Source organism: Limanda limanda, chromosome 13 (assembly GCF_963576545.1).
Source record: "Limanda limanda chromosome 13, fLimLim1.1, whole genome shotgun sequence".
Taxonomy (NCBI): domain Eukaryota; kingdom Metazoa; phylum Chordata; class Actinopteri; order Pleuronectiformes; family Pleuronectidae; genus Limanda; species Limanda limanda.
Genome location: NC_083648.1, coordinates 21,447,789 through 21,470,331, shown reverse-complemented (window position 1 = coordinate 21,470,331; position 22,543 = coordinate 21,447,789). Strand labels below are relative to the sequence as shown.

Below are 22,543 nucleotides of genomic sequence, written 5' to 3'. Positions count from 1 at the left end.
TTTGATTTGTAAAACTTTCTAGACAGTGTAATGAAGCGTCTGTACAGCAGAATCCTGATGACTGCAGTAATCCAATAGACTTTATATAAAGATGGATGACATGACAGCTCTCCAAAAGTGAAGGGATGGACCTCTGGTGGCTGGCTGTAGTAAAGGTCATAAACCTCCCCTCCTCCATGTTAATGAATGGGGTATGGACCAAACCCAAATAGGGTTTCTGTCATTTTTCTTTTCTTTTTACTGTATCTGTTGTTCACTTCCTTCAGTTCCCAGCAGAGAAAAAGCAAGCACCAGCATTAGGGGTCACCTCAGATCACAATCCAAAATATGATGTATCTAAAAGGTAGAAATGTTCTTGTTTTGTCCTGTACACACCCTGATGTCTCTCTCCGTTTCATGTTCTTCTCCAGGTAAAAAGAAGATGTCCATGTACGACAGCCAGGCTCCGATCTGTCCCATCTGCCAGGTGCTGCTCAGGCCCGGAGAGCTGCAGGAGCACATGGAGACGGAGATAGACAGGCTAGCTGCCGTATGCCTCAGGTAGGCCTCAGACACGCTGTCCGGCTGTCTTTCACACAAACTCACACACCGGTCAATCAATTCAGAGTTGAAATCGCAGCTCACGAGAGACCCCAAAAAAACGGAACAAGCTAACAGATAGAACCTGCAAGTAGATTTGCAGTGACTGGACAAATCGGGACATGCCACCGCTGCAAAATGATTGCTGCCAAAGCTTCACTGCACATTAGACCCGGTTGCCTTGCACCGTGCCACAGTGACACGCACAGCCAGAACACCAGGGATAAAGTGGACCGGAACAATCCGGATTCATGATCCGACACAATCAATTAATACTAAGTAAAGGTTATTGTTTGTTGATTGTCACAGATGTGATTGTCACACACACAGGCATCAGACAGGAGAGAAGTTCTTCCCTCAGATTATCATACAACAGGATGTTCTACACTGTTAATCATTTTTCAAATTTTCGAAAATATATATCGAGGCATTTCTTTCACGCCTGAAAGTCCCATAAATTAATAGAACATATGTCATCATTAATTTGCTGGACTCGAGTGACATTATCTGGATACTAATGGAGCGGAAAAGGTAAACTTTTAGGACTCATAAAGATGAATTTTTGTCAGACATAGAGTGAATGCTGAGCTTCCATGTCAGGGGTCAGTGACCCCTCATTTTTTCCATGCAGAGATTTTGGCGCCATAAATCTGCATAAAAGGCAGATGCATGCCATCAGCGCGGCGCTAAGTGTTTCCTACAGGGATTAGGATTCAAACCTGTGACCTGCAGTTCACCGCCGCCCCCTTCTTCTCCTCATGACAGTTGCACGAGCTCTTTTACGGTGGATAAATCAAGTGCAAGCCCTTTTAACGATGGGACACAACCATTAGGATCCATATTTTACCTTGACCGCACGTCTGGCTGTGTGTACGTGTGTGTGTGTGAGTGTGTGTTTGTGTACATATGCGTGTGGCCTGTGGTTTGCCGTGTGACCCATGTCCACCTTAGCAGCCAAGGTTTATGATGGTCCCCATTAACCCGGAGGAACAGGGCAACAGATAGCGTCACCCCACGTAAAAATCACACTTCATTTACCCCAGTTTACCCCCACCATAGCTCCTCCTGTCTATACACCAGTCCTTTTCATTCCTCCTCTTCCCTGTTGTCATCCCCCTATTCTCTCTTTCTGCCTTCTTGTTTCTCCATCCCTCCGTCTTCCTCTGTTGTCTCTAATCGTCCCTGTTCACGTTTATCTTTTCTTTTTCTGCCTCCATGCTGGGGACAGCCAGAGGCATGATGTGTTCACTTGTCCGTCCATTGGTCCCATTCCTGTGAACACGATGTCTGTGTGCATCGGGGGAATTTCTTAAAACTTGGTACAAATATTCACGTGATCAAAGGTCAAGATTTCTAACAAAGTGAGGGAATAATGAGAAGAATTAAGCTGAACAAGAAGGAAAGATGCAGGGATGATGGGAATAAAATGAGTGTCAACAAAAATGGAAAGAACTAAATTGAAATGAACTGACAAGAATTACCCCCAAAAAGTCTCATCACATCTCGTAGCTTTCAGCCAGGTGTCATGGCCTTCATCCGTAGATAGAGTTTGCTTAGTTGTCACTGCAATGGTTCAGGTGTTTCCAAAACTGTGTACAACCACCTTCATCGGTGATGAAGACCATGGCATGTGGCTGAAAGTATGCGAAAACCCAAGTAAACTGATCTTTAGACTAGAATTTCCAGCTTGAATATAATAGAATAGAAGGAAGAGCAGGGGCCAGTCATTAATCACTGTGTGATATGGTGAGGTGTGTAATTTGTATATGGCTTTAATAATTAATAAAGGTTAGTAATCTGCCCTTCCTCCTGTAGTACTGAGATACTCAATAAGCCTGTGGAAGCTCAAGACCCACAGACATATACACACACACACGCACACACACACACATACACACACACACACACACACACACACACACACACACACACACACACACACACACACACACAATTATTTAAGGAAACGGCGTCATCCCCAGTGAGATGAGATGGTGGCCAAAGTCACGGTTGGCTGATTTTGCTACTCGCCATTAACCCATCCTTCACATACCCACACACACAAGGGGAAAAAAGAAATAAGAGGGCAAGAGAGGAAAGAGGGACACATCGGATACAAGTTAATGATATTTTGAGAGAAATGTTCCTCACAAACGTACAAATATCTTAGTTTGTGCATGTTGCATGTTGGACAGAATGTGAGCAGGAGATAAAATGAAGGCAGAGAGCGTGTGTGTCTGTTATATCACAAAAGTAACCTTGTTCTGTATCACACACACACACACACACACACTCTGTCGCTCCCTCTCTCCGGCCCTCTGCATGGTAGCAGCCATCATTGAAAGTGACAGTGGGAATTTCATCCAATTTGTAGTAAATCTGCCTTTAATGACGGCCAGCACTTGCTGAATGAAAGAGCTGTGGGTATGGAGACGAAGGTGTGCGTGTTTCAGTGTCCTGGTGTGAAAAATGTGTGTCTGCCCGCATTCCCTCTGTGTGTGTGTGTGTGTTTGTTTTCTATTTCTCCTCCCCGCTTTTCTGTGTGTGTGTCTGTATGTGCATGTATGCATGTGTGTGTGTGTTTCATTACAACTGCCAACCTGTCTTCTCTTGTGACTCCGAGATCTGTCGCTTGTTCATGGGCCACAGCTTCTCATGTACGGACACGGACACACACACATACCCACGCACACACACACACACTCGAGTTGACTTGAGCAAATGGAAATCTATCATGCCCTGTACATGTCAGGTGGCTCACGGGGGCAAAGTAATCTACATACCCCATCACCCCTCCTCTTCATATCCCCACTCCTTCTCTTCTTCCTCTTCTTCCTCCTCCTCCTCCTCCTCCTCCTCCTCCTCCTCCTCCTCCTCCTCCTCCTCCTCCTCCTCCTCCTCCTCCTCCTCCATAATCAATTTGCCTCCACAGAGGGGCCCCCACCTCTCAACACAAAAAGGCAAAAAGCAATCAGTATCTTGAGGTTAGCACCAACCCTGCTCTCCTCCTTCCATCTATTCCACACAACTAGCACTGAGGAAAATCTCGGTCCCTCTTGCTGATGCAGATTTAACCAGGTTTGAGGACGGTGCCGCAGTTCTGCTGAGTGCTATTGCTTCCAAATTCCTGATCGACCCGATGCAAACTAATGCCGTACTGATCAATGACACAGGAGACTCTCTCTTGATTATTTTTTTTCCTAGTGGTTATAATCCTTTTATAATGATGAACTATATTAAGTGGCTGCAGGCTTTAGCTGTTGTCAGTTTCGATGTGTTTCAGGATTTTACTACGGCAGTATATAACTGGAGACACAAATCACAACAACAGACAATGAGCAGTGATTATAGGTTAATGAAAAAGATCCTTCACCTTTACAAAAAACAATATGTAAAACATCTCATATAAAACCTATGATGTAATTTGTATTTTGAGTAGTGATAACTATAGTGACGATTATTAGGATATGGCTGTACAAGAGTTTTGAATCGAGTCTTTCTATAGAAAATAAAACTATGACACTGCTTTCTACTCCAACCACTGAGGTGGAAAAACAAGCAAGTTCTTTTTCTTTACACAACCTGATACAACAGCCAAGTACTGCACCGGCTCCTCTTCAGTAATTTAAAATGATTAATCAAAAAGGCCTCTTCATGTGTCCTTTTCTATTTTAGAATACTTTAAAGGGATAATAAGCCAGTGTTATATGCACAGTTAAGTTTACCCATCAAGAGAAGTAGCATGTGAGACCAGTTGTACTTGCACTGTGTTTTCCTCAGTTAACTGGTAGTGACCAACAAGTAACAACAGATACTGTTCAGTTGCATTATGGGAAATTTAGTTAAAAGTAAGTAAAGGTTCAGATATCGCAACCACTGCTTTTTTTCCTTAATCTATCTATTAAAAGTCGACAACTTTACCAGGAAGTGTAATATTTATCCCTCATGTGTCCCATTGAATAGTGCAGGAAAATGAATTAAGTTGAATCAAGACAAATATCATCTTTTACTAGTGTTTTTATTACACATTTAAATATATAAATATATAAAAACCTGGGACAATCTCTATGCACAATGCTTTGGTGATTAACTTTATTAACTTCAGAGGTTATTGTTGTTTACCGCTGCATTTATATGATGTGTGCAATTAAACTGTATTCATATCATCACCCAGGATTTATTACACAGGCAAAATAACAGGTTAAATTTAAGACATGATTATTATTATAATCAGTTAGGATCTCCGAACTCTTTATTAGTTTCAGGCAGTCAACCCACAGTTCATCTCTTCCTCCTTTTCCTCTTTTTATTTTTAACAAAGTGGTACATGTGACCCACTATCTGATCCTTGGGCCTGTACTGTAAGACTACTTCCTGTTACAGATCTAACAGGTTCAGCCAGTTGAAGGAAGGTTCTGTGTGACGCCGTGGGACAATAAGATTTGGTCTGAAGCACCTGTCTCCCCCCTGTCCACACACATGCCTCATTACCACAACACATTTTAAAACTGCTTCATGTCCCATCTCTTCATCCCTCGTTTCCCTTCTCTTCCTCCCGTCTGTCTGTGTATTTGCTTCGCTTTGCCATGCCGCTCATTTCCTATACTTTCCTCCTGGCTTTGAAATCGCAGGCAGACGGAATTTCCAGCCCCGTAACCCCCCATCCAAAATTCATAGAACCGGGCAAACAGACGTGCGTGAAGCTGCAGCGGGAGGAAGACGCACCGACTCTCCCATCGCTCCCTCTCTTTCCTTCTCCTGTTTTCTGTCGTCTTTCATCTTTCCCTTTCGCTCGATCCCTCTCCTCGTGTCGCCTGCTCTGCCTCTCTCACCACATCTCTCTCACCTCACATTTCATCTGCTTCCACCTCTTTTCTCTCCCCCCCCCCCCACCCTTTCACTCTCCTTTCATCTCTCTATCACTCCCCTCTGTCATTGTGGCAATTTTCTCCCATCGTGGCAGCAGGCATGCGACTGCTGTCCTGTCTCGCTCTCTCTTCCTCTCTCTCCCTCTCCCCCCTTCTCTTGTCGCTGTTTGACACTGTCAACAAGCAGGTAGAGGTGGCTGTTATTGTTGATGCCTCTGCACAGGTTCCAGGTAATGAATAAAGGGGAGATGGAGGGAGAAGGAGGGAGAGATGACAGAGACAGAGATAGAAAAGGAGTAAGAGAGGTGTGTGTGTGTGTGTGTGTGTGTGTGTGTGTGTGTGTGTGTGTGTGTGTGTGTGTGTGTGTGTGTGTGCGTGTGTGTGTGTGTTTCCCTTGCATTACACGGCAGCTTGACTGTGTCACCCATGTTTATTCTCTTTGTTGTTGGAGGTGAGGCCCGCTGTTCAGCTTTCACACAAACAACACACGGACACACAGTAACACACACAGTACCTGCAGATGCACAATGAATATGCACATCCACAGACAAACACGGGGCTCAGAAACAGTATGCAAATGACACATTTCCCCTTGAACAAAGGTTTTGGATACATGCAGACACAGGTATATATATTTTACATGTATATACTGTACAGTTTGACAACACATATCATCTTCACAACTGATTAATCACAGAGCAAAATAAAGAATCTGTTGCATCAGGGCAGCAATGAAGACTGATGAAAACTCATTCTGATTATAACTTAACATTTATTTGTTGAATCGTTTGTTTGTAAGCAAGATTACACAAAAACTATTCAACTGATTTCCTTAAACTTCACCCACCACAAAAGTTAATCTGAAGAACCTATTGAATTTTAGAGCAGATCTGGGACAAGGAGCAAATTCAGGAATATTTTTTCGGTCTGCATCTTTTAAACCTGGTTCCATGAGGTGCAGTTTGGCCTTGTTATGTTTAAGTTAAGATATTTTGCATTTAAAAAGTTTGAATCATGTATTATATTATCTTTTAGTACATGCTAAATCCTGGGAAATCCTACAAAACATCATGTTTGTACTATATATACAAACTCTGCTCTTTTCATGAATATACATATATGCAGTCAAAAAGGATTCAGGTGACAGGTTAACCCCACTCAGCATTAGGATTGTGTTTGGTTAACAGTTGGCCAAACATATAATAGGCTACTATGTTTTCATAAGAGCAGGGTTGTGGTCTAGTTTATTCAGTAAACTTCATCCACATTCACTGAGCCATGCCCACTTTTGAATGCTCCAATCAAATTTGGAGGATTTAATCAAATCCCCTTCGTAATCATACCCAGACCACATATTCCATTTCACTCAGAAATATGTCATCCTGGGAGCCAGAGGCAGTCTGTCTGCTGCTTCAATGGGCCTTTAAAGGGCCACTCAAACAATTCAATATTTGCACTTCTATCAAATTGACAGTTTAGAGAATGAATAGTTACAGTTGAAGCCCTGCTGCTGTGCCGAATGTGATGATCCTGCATTTCCCATCATGAAATATCACCATTTCTCTGGACTGTAGTAAATGCCCAAATATTCAAGATCCACAGCCACATGTGCAGTGTCTCCTTTGGCTCTGGTAGTGAGCAATTGGCAAAATATACCATTAAGCTGTATTAAGTTGCATTATGGGAAATGTTTCTCCAGTCATTGAGGGATTTATGTTATAAAGACAATATGACTTTGGTGATATCATCAGGATTATTTTCTCAGACTAGCTCCTTTCAGAAGAACAGGAGACATTACACAACTCACTCCCCTTAAATGTATATGTTTTTAATCCTTGGTTAATTAAGGTGTAAATTCATGTTTTGCAAAATAAAAGGTAAACTAATGTAGATAAGTATATATGTAAGAATTACCCTATATAGATATTACATGTAAATTAACTTATATATTAGCCAACAGAATGTGTTTATAAAGATATTCTCAAAATACTTAATCCATCCATCCCCAAATCTCAGCATATATTCCTTCCTAACTCTGTGCATCTTTTTTACTGCACTTATATTTTTCTTGTCCTGCTCTTGTGCCTTTTTGCGCACCACTTTTTAAATTCTCCTCTCAGATAAGTGACATATAAATAAGGCTTCTTAATTTTATTATCCACCCGTTCAGCCGTTGAAAAGGAAATCCCTTGTCTGCCAAGCCATGCTGTCAGATTAGAGGTCGCGCTGAAGTTGTGTGTGTCCAAGGAGGTCTGGAGTGCTAACAGGGTCTCAAAGCAAACATGACAACCTTGTCCCGCTTTGTCAACGTCAAGCCTGTCGCAACACTTCAAGAGGCTCGGAGAAAAATGTATCTCTGTGTTAGGGCGGCAGACAGTGAGAGAGGCAGAGGTGGACGGGGAGGAAGAGGGACAGAGAGAAGAGAGGGAAAAGAGATAGAGGAATGGGGGACAACGCATGAGTTGAGAAAATGAAAATGAAAAGAATCAGACAGTAACATTGTCAGAGAAAGAGATCATAGGTAAAGTAATGTGTTAATCCAATGTGTGTGATTTTGCATTATTTGTTTGCACTCTAAGATGTTACACAAACACACACACACACTCTTCACAGGTTTTAAAATACCATTAAACCAAGTAGAAGAGGTTGGTTAGTCGGCTGATTGGAACCTATTTCTCCAGATAATTTGCTTAAGTCTCTGTAGTTAAAGATCTTGAAAAAACTGTCCAAAAAAAACACATACCTTCATAAATTGTATTCAAACTAAGATGCAAGACATGTCAAATATGTAACATAAACTGAACACTAAATTAATGCTCCGTCTTTTTCTTTACAGCGGTAAGAACCCTTCACCCAAGGATGGAGCAGCCACTCCGGGAACACCCAAGGTGAGATCAGCCATCAGTGTTTGTTTTCATTCCAGCAGAAATCATCAATTTCTTTCATCTCTCTGTCTCTTTTCATCTCAACCTATATTAGAAACCCAAGTACACATTCAAGTTTGATCTGTAAAAGGAAGAAAATGACCATTTACTGCCAATCAGATGTGCCACATATTAAAACTGCTTTTATCAGCAAAATTAAATTGGTGCTCAATGAAAAAGGGACGTTTTATCTAATCTATTAGACTATCCATTGTTTGACTGATGCTCTGGTGCTGATACTCTGTTCCTCTCTATTGCACTATGGGTAACTCAGCTGAACTACAGGACTCTGCCTTACAGCTTACACACACACACACACACACACACACACACACACACACACACACACACACACACACACACACACACACACACACACACACACACACACACACACACACTGGAGTACCAGTCTCATGTGATCCACCAGGCAGCCGGGTCTAGAGGCACTGTAGTGTGATTGTTCCAATTAGAGACACAGAGGGAGAGATGCAGAGAGACAGAGACGGAAGGAAAAAGAAGAAAAAGACAGAGACCGTCAGGCTGGAGATAGAAAGGAAGACAGATTCATGATTCCATCAAGTAGCATTCCCCTTTAGTGTCTGCCTCCACTAACTCATCTGAACACATCACTAGCTGCCAGACCGAGACCCTTTTTTAAAAAGAAGATAAGACCTCTCCATATCTGTAACTTCTTCTCTTCATAGTAGATGTAACAGAAAAGTCACTCTCTCACTGCAGAGAACATTGAATAAGCTGCTGAGGGTGTGGACACTTGATAAAAGAAAAAAGAATAAGATAGAGAGACAGTTTTATGATAATCACTTCTGTCCCTACAGACTTTTTCACTTAATTTCAAATCTTACCATTGTTTTCCTTCCCCTTTTTAAAAAATCTTTTTCTGACAAACATTAAACACTTGTTCATAAACATCATAGCTTCCTTTTTCCTGTAGCTTTTCTGTGTGCGAGAGAAATGTTTTCCTCTCCTTTCATCCCATTCCAAAGAATAGTGGGTGTAGTTTGCTGCACAGAAACCCTGTAAAACATTCAGAGGCATATTTGTGGAACAGGACATTATACTAGGCTATATAAATAACATTTATTGTGAAAGCACAATAGAATGACTTCAGGCTATAACACATATTGTTAAAATATGATTTCAGTATTTGTGAAATGTCCTTTCTTCCACTCCTACAACAACAGTAAGTTCCTTACATATAGATATAATTTCATCTGCGTTATAATAGATTTAAACACTCCCGTCACTGGATTATTATCACTTATTTATGCTGCATATCCTCCTTCACAAAGATAAGAACTATATGATGCTTGTGGTTAAACAGCAAGTACATTGTTGGCTTTGCAATAGAGTCAAAATCCAGTTCAGCATTGCATCACGTCACTCCAAAGTGAGTGAGCAGCATTTTGGTTTACACGTCTAACGGATACGAGTGAGTCCTGCGTATATGTCAGGTGCTTTGTTATTTTCAAGTTAGTTTTTACTTTCCTGCTTGCTAACCTTGTGAAAGTCAGATGCCCTGCAGCTGAAGAAATACATATAACGTGCACATGAATGCGACATGAGATGTGTAGAATCATGCAGGGGCTCCATTTTCATTCCCACACACCTACGGGTGCTGACCCAGGCTTAGAGCATGTGCTCGCCGCGCCGTGGGTGGCCTTGCACTTGAGAGAGGCAGACGGAGCCGGGGCGGGGGGGTGAACAATCGTCCGTCTTCTCCGGCCGTGACTGTGCATCGCGCTGCTGTTGTTAAGTTTTCAGCAGCGGGGCGCGGAGAATGAAGAGGGTCAGTCTGAAGCACCTGGGCCTGTTGTTGCCGTCTCCTCCCCCAGCGTGCACCGCCCAGCCCTGTAAGGCCGGAGATTAACCCCAACACACCTACTTACCGGGTGTTAGGCCCACTTGCGAGGTGAAGGTGATTTGGGTTAGAGGAGAAACATGAGACATTTGTGGCGCCACAAACGCACACACACACACTCATGTCAGGGATATGTGACATGCATGTGAAACTATTAGAGAGTTTGCCTTTTTCTCCTTGCTTCACTTTATATTTTCACTATTGACAATACAAGTTAAATGTTTCCAGTGCAAATTCAGCTAACAAGCTTAGTGTTACAATGTTGATGATCAAATGTAGAGATGAGGAGCGAAGCCAGCAAATCACCTGAATGCATCTTGAAATGCAACTTTTCCCTGCCCTGTCTTTTGGCACGATGCTTTAATTGGTTGGTTTAAAAGACCAAAATTTCAATGGACGACCTTCATTTATAACGTAGAATACTGTTAAATGTCATATTCTAATGATAAAACTAGAGCATATTCCCAGATGCCCTCAGGTAAATGATTCCTGACCTTTTTAAACCTGTGTAAAAGAGGAAGGGGAAGACCACACACACACACACACACACACTCGCACACATACACACACACACACTCGCACACAGGCATAAAAGCACCATGTATAATGTCCAATTTACTGTGGCAGCACTGGAGGTTGGTCATTTCTCACATATTATTATTAGATTACTGCTGTCGAGCACTTAAGCCTCTGCTCTGCCCCTTTCCACTTGATTAATAGGAGACGACTGTAAATACAAATATTTCATAGCTGCCTTGTAAAAAAAATGCAGCGGCACACATGGAACCATAAGGGCACACACTCACACACACAGACGCACACATACACACTCTGTCAGGGCTAAGCCTTGTAAAAAAAATGATACTGCCTCTCATTTCTTCCCCTGTTCTCTTTTTTTCCTCCCGCTCGCTTCTCGTTCACTTGAGGAGATCCCTGGATTGTCTTTGTCACAGAGTGGGTTAGAAGCTGATGTGGTTTTATATTGTGTTGGAGGGACAGGGACACAGAGAGTGTGCCGGCCGGGGGACAGATTTATGGACAGGCAGTGTCCCGTAATGTCAGACAGTTGCGCTCCTGCTTTTTTTCAGATGTTTACCTTGCTCACCTCTTCCCTCCTCATCTCCTGCTTCCGCTCTTTTTTTCAATCTCTCGTTCTTCCCCCTAACTCCTCTTAATGTCCCATAAACATTAGGTCTAATCAGTGGAAGGGATTTTATAGACAAAGTCAGGCAGGTTACAGTCATCATCAATGACATGTCGCTTTCGGCATCTGTGGCAATATAACTCTCGAAGAAGTCCAAGGGTAAAGATTCCTCGTCCTTCTTTTCATTTTCGATGTTAAGGTTTTGTTGTAATGGAAACATTTTAATGGTTTAAGACGTTTCATTTCTGACGTTCATTTTATTCAAACAACAATGTATAGACATCTTTCCTTCGCTTTTGTTGCAGTTCTTTCCAACATTTTACAAGGTAATAATAGATTTAGCTTCAAATTGAGTCTTTACACAGCGAATGACTTTTCAAATGCTTTTCAGCTTGTGTCACAACTCTAAAGTTGCAGCACACCGTCTTTCCAAACTCATTTCATCAGAGTTTGTAATTCCTTTTTGCCACTTATATATTTCACCTCATATGTAAACTTCTCTCAGCTCTTCCGTTTTAGCTGCTTTGCAACGTCTCTCATCCTTTGCACATTTAACCCAGAGCTTTAAGACTTCAGCAGCCACCACACAAAAGTCCTCCTCACTGCATTTAGCCTTGAATACTCAGAGCACTGAGTTTGTCTGATCTTTTGAGTTATCATAAAAAGTCGAGGGACCTTGTGGCCGTGTTCAAATGATCGTAGTGGGACGCCAATCTGAGGTGTGGCCCACAGAGAATGGGGAAGTTGTGTCTGTTTTTTTCTAAATTTCTTCTTCTGTCTTTGAGATCGGAATCTAAAATTCTTATTCTCTACCTTGTCCATTTTTCATTGATGTGTAGGTGCAACCATTTTTCTCCAGAGTTAATGATATAACAACATCATCCACATATATAAGACAATATTATTTATTTCTCTCTCTCTCTCCCCCTATAGTCAATGCTGTTGTCGGTCCACATCAAGCGTGAGGGAGAGTCTCCTGTGGTCTCGCCTATGTCCTCTGAAGACGCCCACCACTCCGACAGATACCAGGTCACGCTCACAGACCGACACACACACACACACACACACACACAATCACACACACACACACACATACACACAAAAGCGTTTGATCAGTCCAGAAACAATACTTAAACATTGTTGTATTTCACGTATGGAAAGCTTTTTTCATAAGCTTACTGTGTAGATACAGTGAGTATAACTAACTCTATACCACAAATATGTAAGGAATGGCAATGGATGACCAGAAGAAACTACAATCATTCATGGCAATCTTGGATCTTGTCGGTTTGTAGCCCAGCATAACCAAGAATACTGAAAACCATAATTTGATGGTAAATATAAACATAGGATTTCTATACATTTCTATTCTATTCAAAGTTACGTTGAATATATGCAGGTATATTTTATATCAAAATCCTGATTACCTGGTATTATTATTATTTTGGCCTGCTAAAAGTCTTATATTCTACTTTCATTCAATTTCATTTGAAAGCAAATTTAAAATGTAAGTAAAAGGCCCTTTAGCAGCTCTGTGTTTTCTAGCTGCATTAAGAGCAAATCATGAGACTTCCATCAAACTGTGAAATTATCTAATAACGACAGATGTTTACGAGCGTAGCAGAGGAAGATGGTGGTTTTTGGTTTTTACGCCCTTTCAGCAATTCAGCTGACCAGCAGTCCAATCTCCTTAAATCTCAGCCGTCTTTAAATTCCCCCTACGACTGCTTTTATCTCTTATATTCATCAAAGTTTGTTCGGGTAATTCTTCTGGCCGTGATGTATCTCCGGGTTAAGTGGGTTCCCCCCCCGCGCACCATAAAATAAGAACTATTAAGTCCGTGCGGACGTTACATCCATACGTTCGGGATGACACAGCTCATAAAGACCTTATAGCTGTTAAGTAGATTTTCTCATTAAGTGAAACTGCTGAAATCACCTTATATTATACAAATGATTAAGTCAATGGTGACTCTTTCTACCACCCTGAAGACGAAGCATAATGGTCGACTTTGCCAGCTCCTCTCTACCTGTCAGCCCGTCTCTGGTCCTCACCTCTCCACCTCTTCCCTTTCTCAAAAAGCCTGACCTGTCTGCAGCGTGTCTCAGTGAGTGCAGCGTAATGATACGGTAGTCGGGGCGATGCGCGGAGAGCGAGCCGGGGACTGAAGTGGTAGGTAGGGAAGGTGTGAGGAGATGGATGGGGGGCTGGGGCAGGAGGAGGAGGTGAAGCGCTGCCTGCTCACCGCTGCCGTGTCAAAGAGAGGGCGACCATAACCGCAGCAGGAGGATGTTGGAGTCAGCACATACACAGAAGCTAAAGACACACAGGCCGCTGGGTCTGACTCCCTGCAGACCTGAAGCGTACATTCTGCACTTTAGAATCAAATCTGACCTCAACTCATTTATTTCATAATGCTACATTTAATGGTGCAGCCATTAGTTTTAATGATGCAAGGAATTTACCCCAGGCCTCCTGAACCACCCCAGACCCAAAATGTTACAGTTTCCCTTTCAAAATTCATAATTGAACTGTTTGTCACAGAAACCACTGGTGGACCCTCTACACTTATTTAACCGCTGTGTTTGATAGGGCCTGTACATGTTTTACATAACACATAAAATCCACTGTTGTAAAATTAGACCTTTAGTTCCATGTCTTTTTGGCTTATGACCCCTTATAATAAACAGTATGTAGTTTGGGGCCTCTCGTCACATTTGAGAGCCAGAAATGTCCCCAGAGTCCAGAATATGAAAACACATTTTTGTAGCATAACTTTGCTTCTTTGGTACTTTTTCCAAGATGGGATTTTTATGGAGCATTTTTATACTGTTGTCAATTAAAATTGAACTACCCTTTTCTGTACTTAAGTAATAAATCAAAATGTTGCGTCCACCACTTGCAGAATTAAGATACATGTTTGATTAGTAACAGCTACAAAACAAAAAAAGTCTAAATATCTCTGTGTAGACACCACCAAAACATTTCTCTTAAAGAGGAAAAAGTGGATAAAACAAAGCACAAAATTGTCATTATCTTCTTCGTCTTCTTTTATTAGTTTGTATGAACAGCAGTATTTAGAGTGGCAGCACAAAAGTACAAATGTGTATAATAGTTGTTTTTAAAACTTTGTTACAGACAGAGATTAGAACAACATCAATACACAAAAGTGAGTTCAAAATAAATGTGTATAATAAAGAAAGAGTTTGTTTGTATTGAGTTATTGCTGGAGGTGAATAGTGGCAAATGAAACCTGCTGCCTTCCCCCAGCTTTTTGTTTAAATTCCCCAGTGTATCTGTGTGCAAACATTGCAGATATGTTCTCAACATGAAAAATATCCAGCTAAATTTACAAATAATATGTAGTTAATTAAATATTGACTTTAAAAATGTAGAGATTGCGTCAAAAAATACAGATACATGAATAAAAAGGAGGGAGAAGAAAAAAGAAAAGTGAGGAGACAGCTGCTTCTCCCTCACTGAAAAGTTCCTGCCTCCCCCCAGCGGCCGACTCGCGAAACAACACGTTGTCTGCCCCCACTTCCGTCTCCAGCGCGTCACGTGACCACAACAAGCCAACATGGCGTCGGTGGAGAGAAGTTGCAGCCGATACGGGCGCCACTTTCAATCCTCTCCCATCCGCGGGCAATAACAGCCGGAGGGTCGAGTCCGCGGTGATGCTGAGGGTCGCTGCGGGCTTCGTGGCGCTTTGCTGCTCCGAGTTGTAGCGAGTGAGGGAAGCAGCTGTGGCGGGAAGCCGAGTGACATGGAGGAGGAGGAGAACAGCAGACATGTAGGTTCCCATCGGGTTCCCAGAGCCTCAGCATCCACAACAATCCCAGTGGGACCAGTCCTCTTCATCCCTGTGCACTCGCTGTGATGCTTGTTTGGTTTCTAACGGATCTCTCCTCCCTCTCTGTTCTCTCCCTCTCTGCTCACAGACGTTTCTACGAGTTCGTGCAAACAGGCAAACCAGATTGAATGGTAGGTACACACACAACCCCCCCCCCCCCTGCTGTGTGAAGCTTCATGTGGATCACTAACTTCATAACTTTGTATGACTGATTTAATTTAAGTACATGAGTTAAACAATCTACAAGTCCCCATTAATATGTTGATTATTATAACTTCATGTGAATTTGCAGTAGTTAAGATTAAAGCAATAGTTAATGTGAATTATCAGCACCAGGACAAATAACTGGGAAACATAATGATGTCACTGGTGTCAAGGCCGAAGAGACACTTATAACATATGATGGTATTAAATTACCTGTAATTAAGTGTGTGATATTCATCACCAGGGGCTTGTTGATCCATCATGCCCCCCCCCCTCACTGATGATGTGACATGACACCTCCTGTGGTTCCTTCTAGGGCAGCACCATATATCAAAAATCTATCATCACGTTATCGATGTGAGCGATAGACGAATCACAAAGATGACAAAAACAATAAATGGTGTTTCATGCGTCATGCATTTCAATACATTTGGCCAATCAGATGGAGGTTTGCTGCCTTTAGATAATCAATCACAGATATTCAGATCATTGACAGGTTTTTCTGTCAGTGAATCATTGTCAGAGAGAATTTGATAATACGGAGCAGCTCAGTCAAATCTCGCTCCTCCTCCTCCTCCTCCTCCTCCTCCTCCTCCTCCTCCTCCTCCGACTAAACTCTACTGTGGAAACTTAGTGATCACGTTTGTCCCGAGTTAAATTCATCACTATGAGCGCTTGATTGTATAAAAGAGTTGCATAGCTTATTTATGATCCCAGAACCTGAGAGGAAAGGAACAAAACACACACACACACACAGAGAGACGGTTCTGTGTGTGTCTCTCTCTCTCTCTCTCTCTCTCCCTCTCTGCTGACGACTCGCCACAGTTTTAAAAGTTGATTTGTTTGTCGCCACAATATCAACACTGATCATCACATAATGATCGATACTTTTATTAATGAGTTAAATCTTTATTCAGAGCAGCACATTCATCAGCCACTCGCTCGCTCTTTTCCTCTCGCTTACTTCTACTTAGTAAATGTATGTGGAGATGGAAGACAGCACGAATGATAGAAACAAGAGAGGAGCAGTACATTACAGAGAGAGCCGCTAAACCTGTTAAAAAACAACAACAAAACATGTATGAAGAAATCCCCCAGATATTTATGCTTATTACATGTATTTTACACAAGCTTTCAGTGTGTGGCCCCATTATTGATTATACCTGATGCAGTATCTTATGAACTTTCTGTCTTCCCTCTTTTTTTTTCTCAGAAGTATCTTATCCCCCCCTCTCCTGTATGACCATTACAATGTAGTTACTTCAATGTTGGTATCAAATATCTGATAACCACAGTTTGAGGCTATTTTCCAAATCTGACATTTATATAATGATCTGTTGTATGAGAGAAAAACAAATTGTAAACCTTTTATGAGTCGTAACTAATGAAAATATAACAAAATGGAAAGCACTTTTAATACAGTATACATCAATACAAGTGATGTTACTAACTTTGTAATATTGCCTCACTTATGGAAATGGAGCATGGACGTTTGTCATTTCCAGCTGCCATGTTCATTTGGATCATAAAAAAAGAAGCACAATATGGGAAAGGGTCTAAAAGACAGATTTCTTTATGCATCCTTGCAGTAAAATCACTCTTTGAGCCTCATACACTGAGAGAATGTGGTTAAATCGAACTGCTGATCTGTGTGTACTTATTTTTTGTAAATAAATATTTCTAGCTCTAAGACTCAAATAAAATGTTAACATATGACAAATGTAGCTCTGAGATATTGGTTACAAAAGTCTAATGGGAGGGACTTTGGGTTTTTATTGAGCATCATTAGGGGCTAAAACTTGTGCTGGTGCTCTTTTGAGTCCACAAACACACACCAAGCTCCACTGTCCAGGCCATTGCGCACATCACAGCCACTACAACACTAAGCCCAGGGCAGACACCAGGGAGCCATGCACAGCTCCAGTTTGTACTCTTACAGTGTTCAGACCGTAAAAAAGTCATGTTTTACAGTTCTTACTGGCTCCCTTTCCCTTTCCGCAAAGTTCTGGGACTATCGCACAGAAGCTAGCCAATTCAATGAGTGGGGCCCGGAACAAACGTGATCACTACAAGTTGTTTCCACTGACGTAGAATTGTGTCAGGTGGTGGAGGGTGCTGTTGTGCATGTTGTTTCTGTCCTTTCTTACTGCAACACTTGAATAGAACAGTCATCTGTAAAATCGGGACTTTCCCTACTGTGACAAGTCAAAATGTCTGCTGTTCAAAAACACCATATCATGCACAGAATTGTCACCAGCAGAATATCTATCCGTATAAGCAGTTTTAACTAGATGTGCCCGCCCCCCCCTTGATGGCTGTAAATCATCTCACATTTCAGTATTTTTGTTTTCTTGATAATTAGCTACAAAGGAACAGTGTTGTGTAATTTTCCCATCAACACAAGGGCCACCTGTACTCTGCTGGCTTTTGTCTTCAAATCTAAAAAGTGTTTAAATGTGTTCATTGTCATTTCTTGTGATTTTTGAGTCATGCTTAATAGAAGTGAATTTTGAACTTTGTTGTCAGGTTGAACAAGGGGTTAGGGTTTGGGCATCCACAATTTGTGTTCCATGATAGTTTAACAAAAATATTAGCTCATTGTGTTGTTTCAGTTTTGATGCGACACAAACGCAACTCCCTTTTAGTCCGAGCACATGACGAGAGCTGAAGAAGTCTTTAAACTGCGCCCTCCATTACCTTCCCTCTCCCCTCATGTGGAACCAGGAATCCTTCTCATGCGGGGTATAGCAGCTGAGGGGGGCAGAGATCTCTGCCGGACCTAATTAGCAGCCCTCTCCCTGCCGTATTTAACAGTGCTCCCCTCGATTAGCGTCAGGGGAGAGCGCCGGCCTCACTCCCTCCATCGTCTCTGCCTGCAGTAATCCTCCTCCTCCTCGTCTCCCTCCATCCCTCCGCCACAGTCCCTCTTGGCCTCTTCTGCTTTCCCAGCCAGCTAAAAATTAATGTCCCCTCGCACCATTTGCAGTTAAGAAAAAACGACAGAGACTTGGGGCGCAATGACGGCTGTTCTGCTCTGTTAAATTTCTAATTAAATGTGTGGGTGTGTGTGTGTGTATGGGGGGGGTCGGAGCTGTGACATGACAGAGGGGGCGGGGGAGATGAACAATCTGTGTCATAGAGTGTGAGACGAGGAGTGAGATTGTCATTTCTTTCTTGAGTCAGCGCTCATATGCTTGTAGGCTTGTTTAGGACTAAGAGGAGAGGGCAGGCCCATTTAACAATTATATTATATTCAATCAATGAACACTTTAATCTGACATCAAAATCCCTCCAGCCTTTTTCAGATGATCTCCTGTGCCTTGTAACCAATATTATTATCATGTGAGGAAAACTTGAGTTATCCTAAACATTTAAAACTGACCCGTCTCTCTGTCTCTTCTCTTTTCCAGCTCGTATAGGCAAGATGAAGAGGAGGAAGCCTGAGGAGGGGGGGCAGGTATGTCCGCTGTGCAGCGCCCCGTTGGCTGGGAGTGAGGAGGAGATGAGTAGACATGTGGAACAGTGCCTGATCCAGGTAGTGACATCCGGGCCTTTGAACCCCCGCCTACCGACAGTCGGACAACCCTTCTTTTCTTGTAGATCCTGACCAGTCACCTCTTTACTTCCTGTAGACGATCCACTCTCTACCGTTGTGGAGATTCCAACCAATAGCGACAGTAGTTCATCTAGATACTGACCCCCTCTGAACTCTCTCAGCAGCAGTACTGCACTCACGTCATATGGGAAAAACTGTCTGAAAGATTGAAACAGACAACTGACATAAACGATTGAATCAGTCCATTATGGTGGACCTTTGTTCCACTTCAAAATTCAGATGGCATTTTTTTTTTAATGTAGCTTTTTTTACTGATCACATATTAAATAAGTGATTAGTTGAATTCAAATTGGGAACAAACTTAATATTCTAGTTCCCTACATAAAATTGAGTCCCAGGCTCAATAAGAGAAAGGATCAATCAGTGACCTCTTTGTCTTCTTTACTTTTACATTGTTTGCATTTACTGCAGTTACACTCACTTAATTTGTAAAGCTTCAAATTGGCTTTAAAAGTTATGTCGAGTAAGAAGCTTGTAGCTGCTGTTTATCCCATATGACATGGCTGCATCATATTCATCGGCATGTTGCTCCTGTGTGAGCATAACAATCACCTCTCTATTGTCTGTAGTGTACGACCAGTCAGACTTTGCTTGCAGTAGACGTAGACCAAACAAACTACTTCTGATAACTAGCTGCAGAGGCTGAGAAGATTCTTTTCTTAGTGTTTCTCTAGGTCAGACAATTCACTCTTCTCCACCTGTTTCACCTGTACCTCACCGACTGCTCTCCATTACTCCAGCTGTAGAGACTTTCCTTTCTCTTTCAAATACTCAATGTTGTTGTTACTGTATTGTACCCTGCCCAGGAGCTGTGTTAAATTCCCACACTGATCAGTAATATGCCACACTGCCAAGCCTGACATGTATCTTCTAACTGACTGGCTGAAGTCATTTGTTGGGGTTACTTTCACTTCACATTTGAAATTTCGTCTTCTCCCATATCTTCCTTAGCTGCAGTGTCTTTAGGAACAATGAAAAAATGCTATAAGCAACACGATTAAGGACTGAATTGATAAAACAATTAAACTTTCTAAAATAGTATTTAGCTAAATATTTCGATCCTCCATAAACTTGTTGAAGTGCTTTATTCTAAAGAAGTTTCAGAATGGATCACATTATTCACAGTGGGGGGGACTCTTGGCTCAATTAATATTGGATATTTTCAATATGTTTTGGGCAAAGCCGTTTCAGATAGTTGCATTTTAGTATTACTATTTTTATTTTATTTTGCCCTTCAGTTTTTGAGTAAAAGAAATATGAACAATTCTTGCACTTTATCATCAACAGTAGATCCTGATCGCAGCTCCACGTGGTTTGGTACAATACAGACAGTGTAACAAGCAGTGACTTTTCTTCTTGTTTGCTGTAATTAATGTATCCTTGTGTTTGTGTGTCAGCGTGAGGGTGCCTTGTGCGACGATGACTCTGCAGACATGGATGGAGACAATGGGCGGGGCTTTGAGGAGTATGAATGGGCAGGGCAGAAGAGGATCAGAGCTACGGCTTTGCTGGAAGGAGGCTTCAGAGGTATGTACACAATCGCACACTATGCTGGTTGTAAATCGGAGGTAGGATGTCTTTGTTTGTCCCACCTTCTTCGGAAGCAGCAGTGTTGTCAGTGTCAGTTGACAGTTGTCCAGTCGTCTGCTTGTTAGCATCCTAACCTGATTGACGTGTCACCTCCCAGTGGTCGAGTCCAGTCACAGTAGTTTGTAGTGTGTAGACAGTCGGCCCACTTCCCTGTTTGTTCCCTCCTTCCTCTTCCTCTGTCTGCCTGTCTCTGTTTTAGTTTCTCTGCTCATCTATCATTCCCTCTGTTCCTGTCCAGTGCGAGCAGTGTTAGTTCTGTGAGACCAGTGTTGACCAGGGAGCCGTAATGGTGCCTGCGGTCTGGTGGCAGTGTGGGTTGGCCCGGGGTCAGCCCAGCTCAGCTTGGCTCGGCCCATGCAACCCTCTTAGCAAGGAGAAGGAAAACACATTTAGCTGGGCAATTGACCCACTGGCCACCAGTCTGTGTGTGAGTGTGTGTGCGTGCTTGCGTATGAGTGCGTGTGTGCAAGTCTGAGTCCAGGAATGCAATTATAGAAGTGGATGGGAGAGCTGGTCACTGGGGAGAACAGTGGTTGCTCTGTGACACCACCCCCCCACGGTGCTTCCCTCATGCCTCCATGTCTCACTGCCTTTTATTGGCGTCTCCTCTCAAACTTGTAATTTCAGTATGTGAGACTAATATCGGTCTCAAATTCTTTTCATGGAAATAACTGATATTCCTGCTGCTGTTTTTAGAAATTGCTCTCTGATATTTGGACCCAGAACAAAATTGTATATTCAATGGTTTAGATATTCATTTAAAGTGTCTTAAATCCTTCAAATTAGTTTACATCGAAGCTAAAACATATACATAAACTTAACATTAGATCTGCAAAAAATTTGTCAATTGGTTGCAACTTCTTTACTATGAAGATCTGCTTTATATAGAATAATAATCTGAGTATATTTACTTTTTGAAGCTTGTCCCTTTAAGCTCTGGGAAACTGAGCGCTTACAAAACACAGTTTGCAACACTGAATATTGTACGTGAACACACCCTGCACAGACACGGATGGAGCACTGATGCTGCTAATGTGCTGCTCACGCTGCATCTCATGTGTAGACAGGGTGTTAGAAGATTAACTGCTGTCAAACTTGTAGATTAATTTTTAATAGACTCTCAAATTGCTTAATTGATCATAACTTAATTAGTTCAGTAACATATGCAAGGATGCGTTTGGATTTTAATCCATAACTGTCGAATGAAAATAAGTAAGAGTATGAATCAGAGCTTTTAGTATTTCAATACTTCAACAGTCACATTTCAGTCCATAGCAAACAAGTACGACTTGGAGATGTCCAGATACTGTTATCAGCATCGGGAATCCCTCGTTTACCGACGAAAATGCCGGGTTGGGCATCTGCCAATTTATTCACCGATCCAATACCATGTCTTGAAAGTATATGTGTGTATGCAATTTTACCAGAAAATACCTGAAGAGTGTTATTAAAACATCCCTACTACACTGTTATGCAGTATAATAGTAAAGTAATGCAATGACTATCTTTCTTGTGTAAAACTTCCAAATCTCCAACGTCTTGTTAGAAGAACCATTTAATTTCCTCAAAACTAAACCGAAAATTTATTTTCTAACGTTTCTAATTTTTGGAATTCACAGTATTCTACATTTTGAACTGCGGTGTGTATGCACAATGGTGTCCCACTGCAGCCACAATTGTGTTAGTGTGTAAACTGGAGGGAAAACAAGATAGAAGAAAGTCATCAAGCAGTGCACAGATGGAGGTAAAGAGTTGTTGTCATCTCTAAGAGGATCTTTCACACTCTTTTAGCTGTGCCTTGGCTTTCATCTGTCCTTCTTCCCTGTGCACCTCCTCCTCTTCCATGTTCGATCCGTTGTTAAACACACATGCTGAGCTTCAC

The 22,543-nt window shown here is 42.0% G+C and overlaps 1 protein-coding gene across 2 annotated transcripts in view; it reads left to right on the top strand.

Annotated features, from left to right (window-relative positions):
* rnf220a (ring finger protein 220a) overlaps positions 1-22,543 on the top strand; it is a 152,968-nt gene that overhangs the window by 105,687 nt on the left and 24,738 nt on the right. The window contains exons 2-8 of one of the 2 annotated variants that reach the window (XM_061083810.1): positions 411-529; positions 1,531-1,538; positions 8,284-8,335; positions 12,331-12,426; positions 15,340-15,382; positions 18,866-18,912; positions 20,469-20,598. In XM_061083810.1, coding sequence (XP_060939793.1) covers positions 411-529; positions 1,531-1,538; positions 8,284-8,335; positions 12,331-12,426; positions 15,340-15,382; positions 18,866-18,912; positions 20,469-20,598 — 495 coding nt within the window. Of the gene's footprint in view, positions 1-410; positions 530-1,530; positions 1,539-8,283; positions 8,336-12,330; positions 12,427-15,339; positions 15,383-18,865; positions 18,991-20,468; positions 20,599-22,543 lie in introns of both variants that reach the window. The other variant, XM_061083809.1, reaches the window with a different exon arrangement.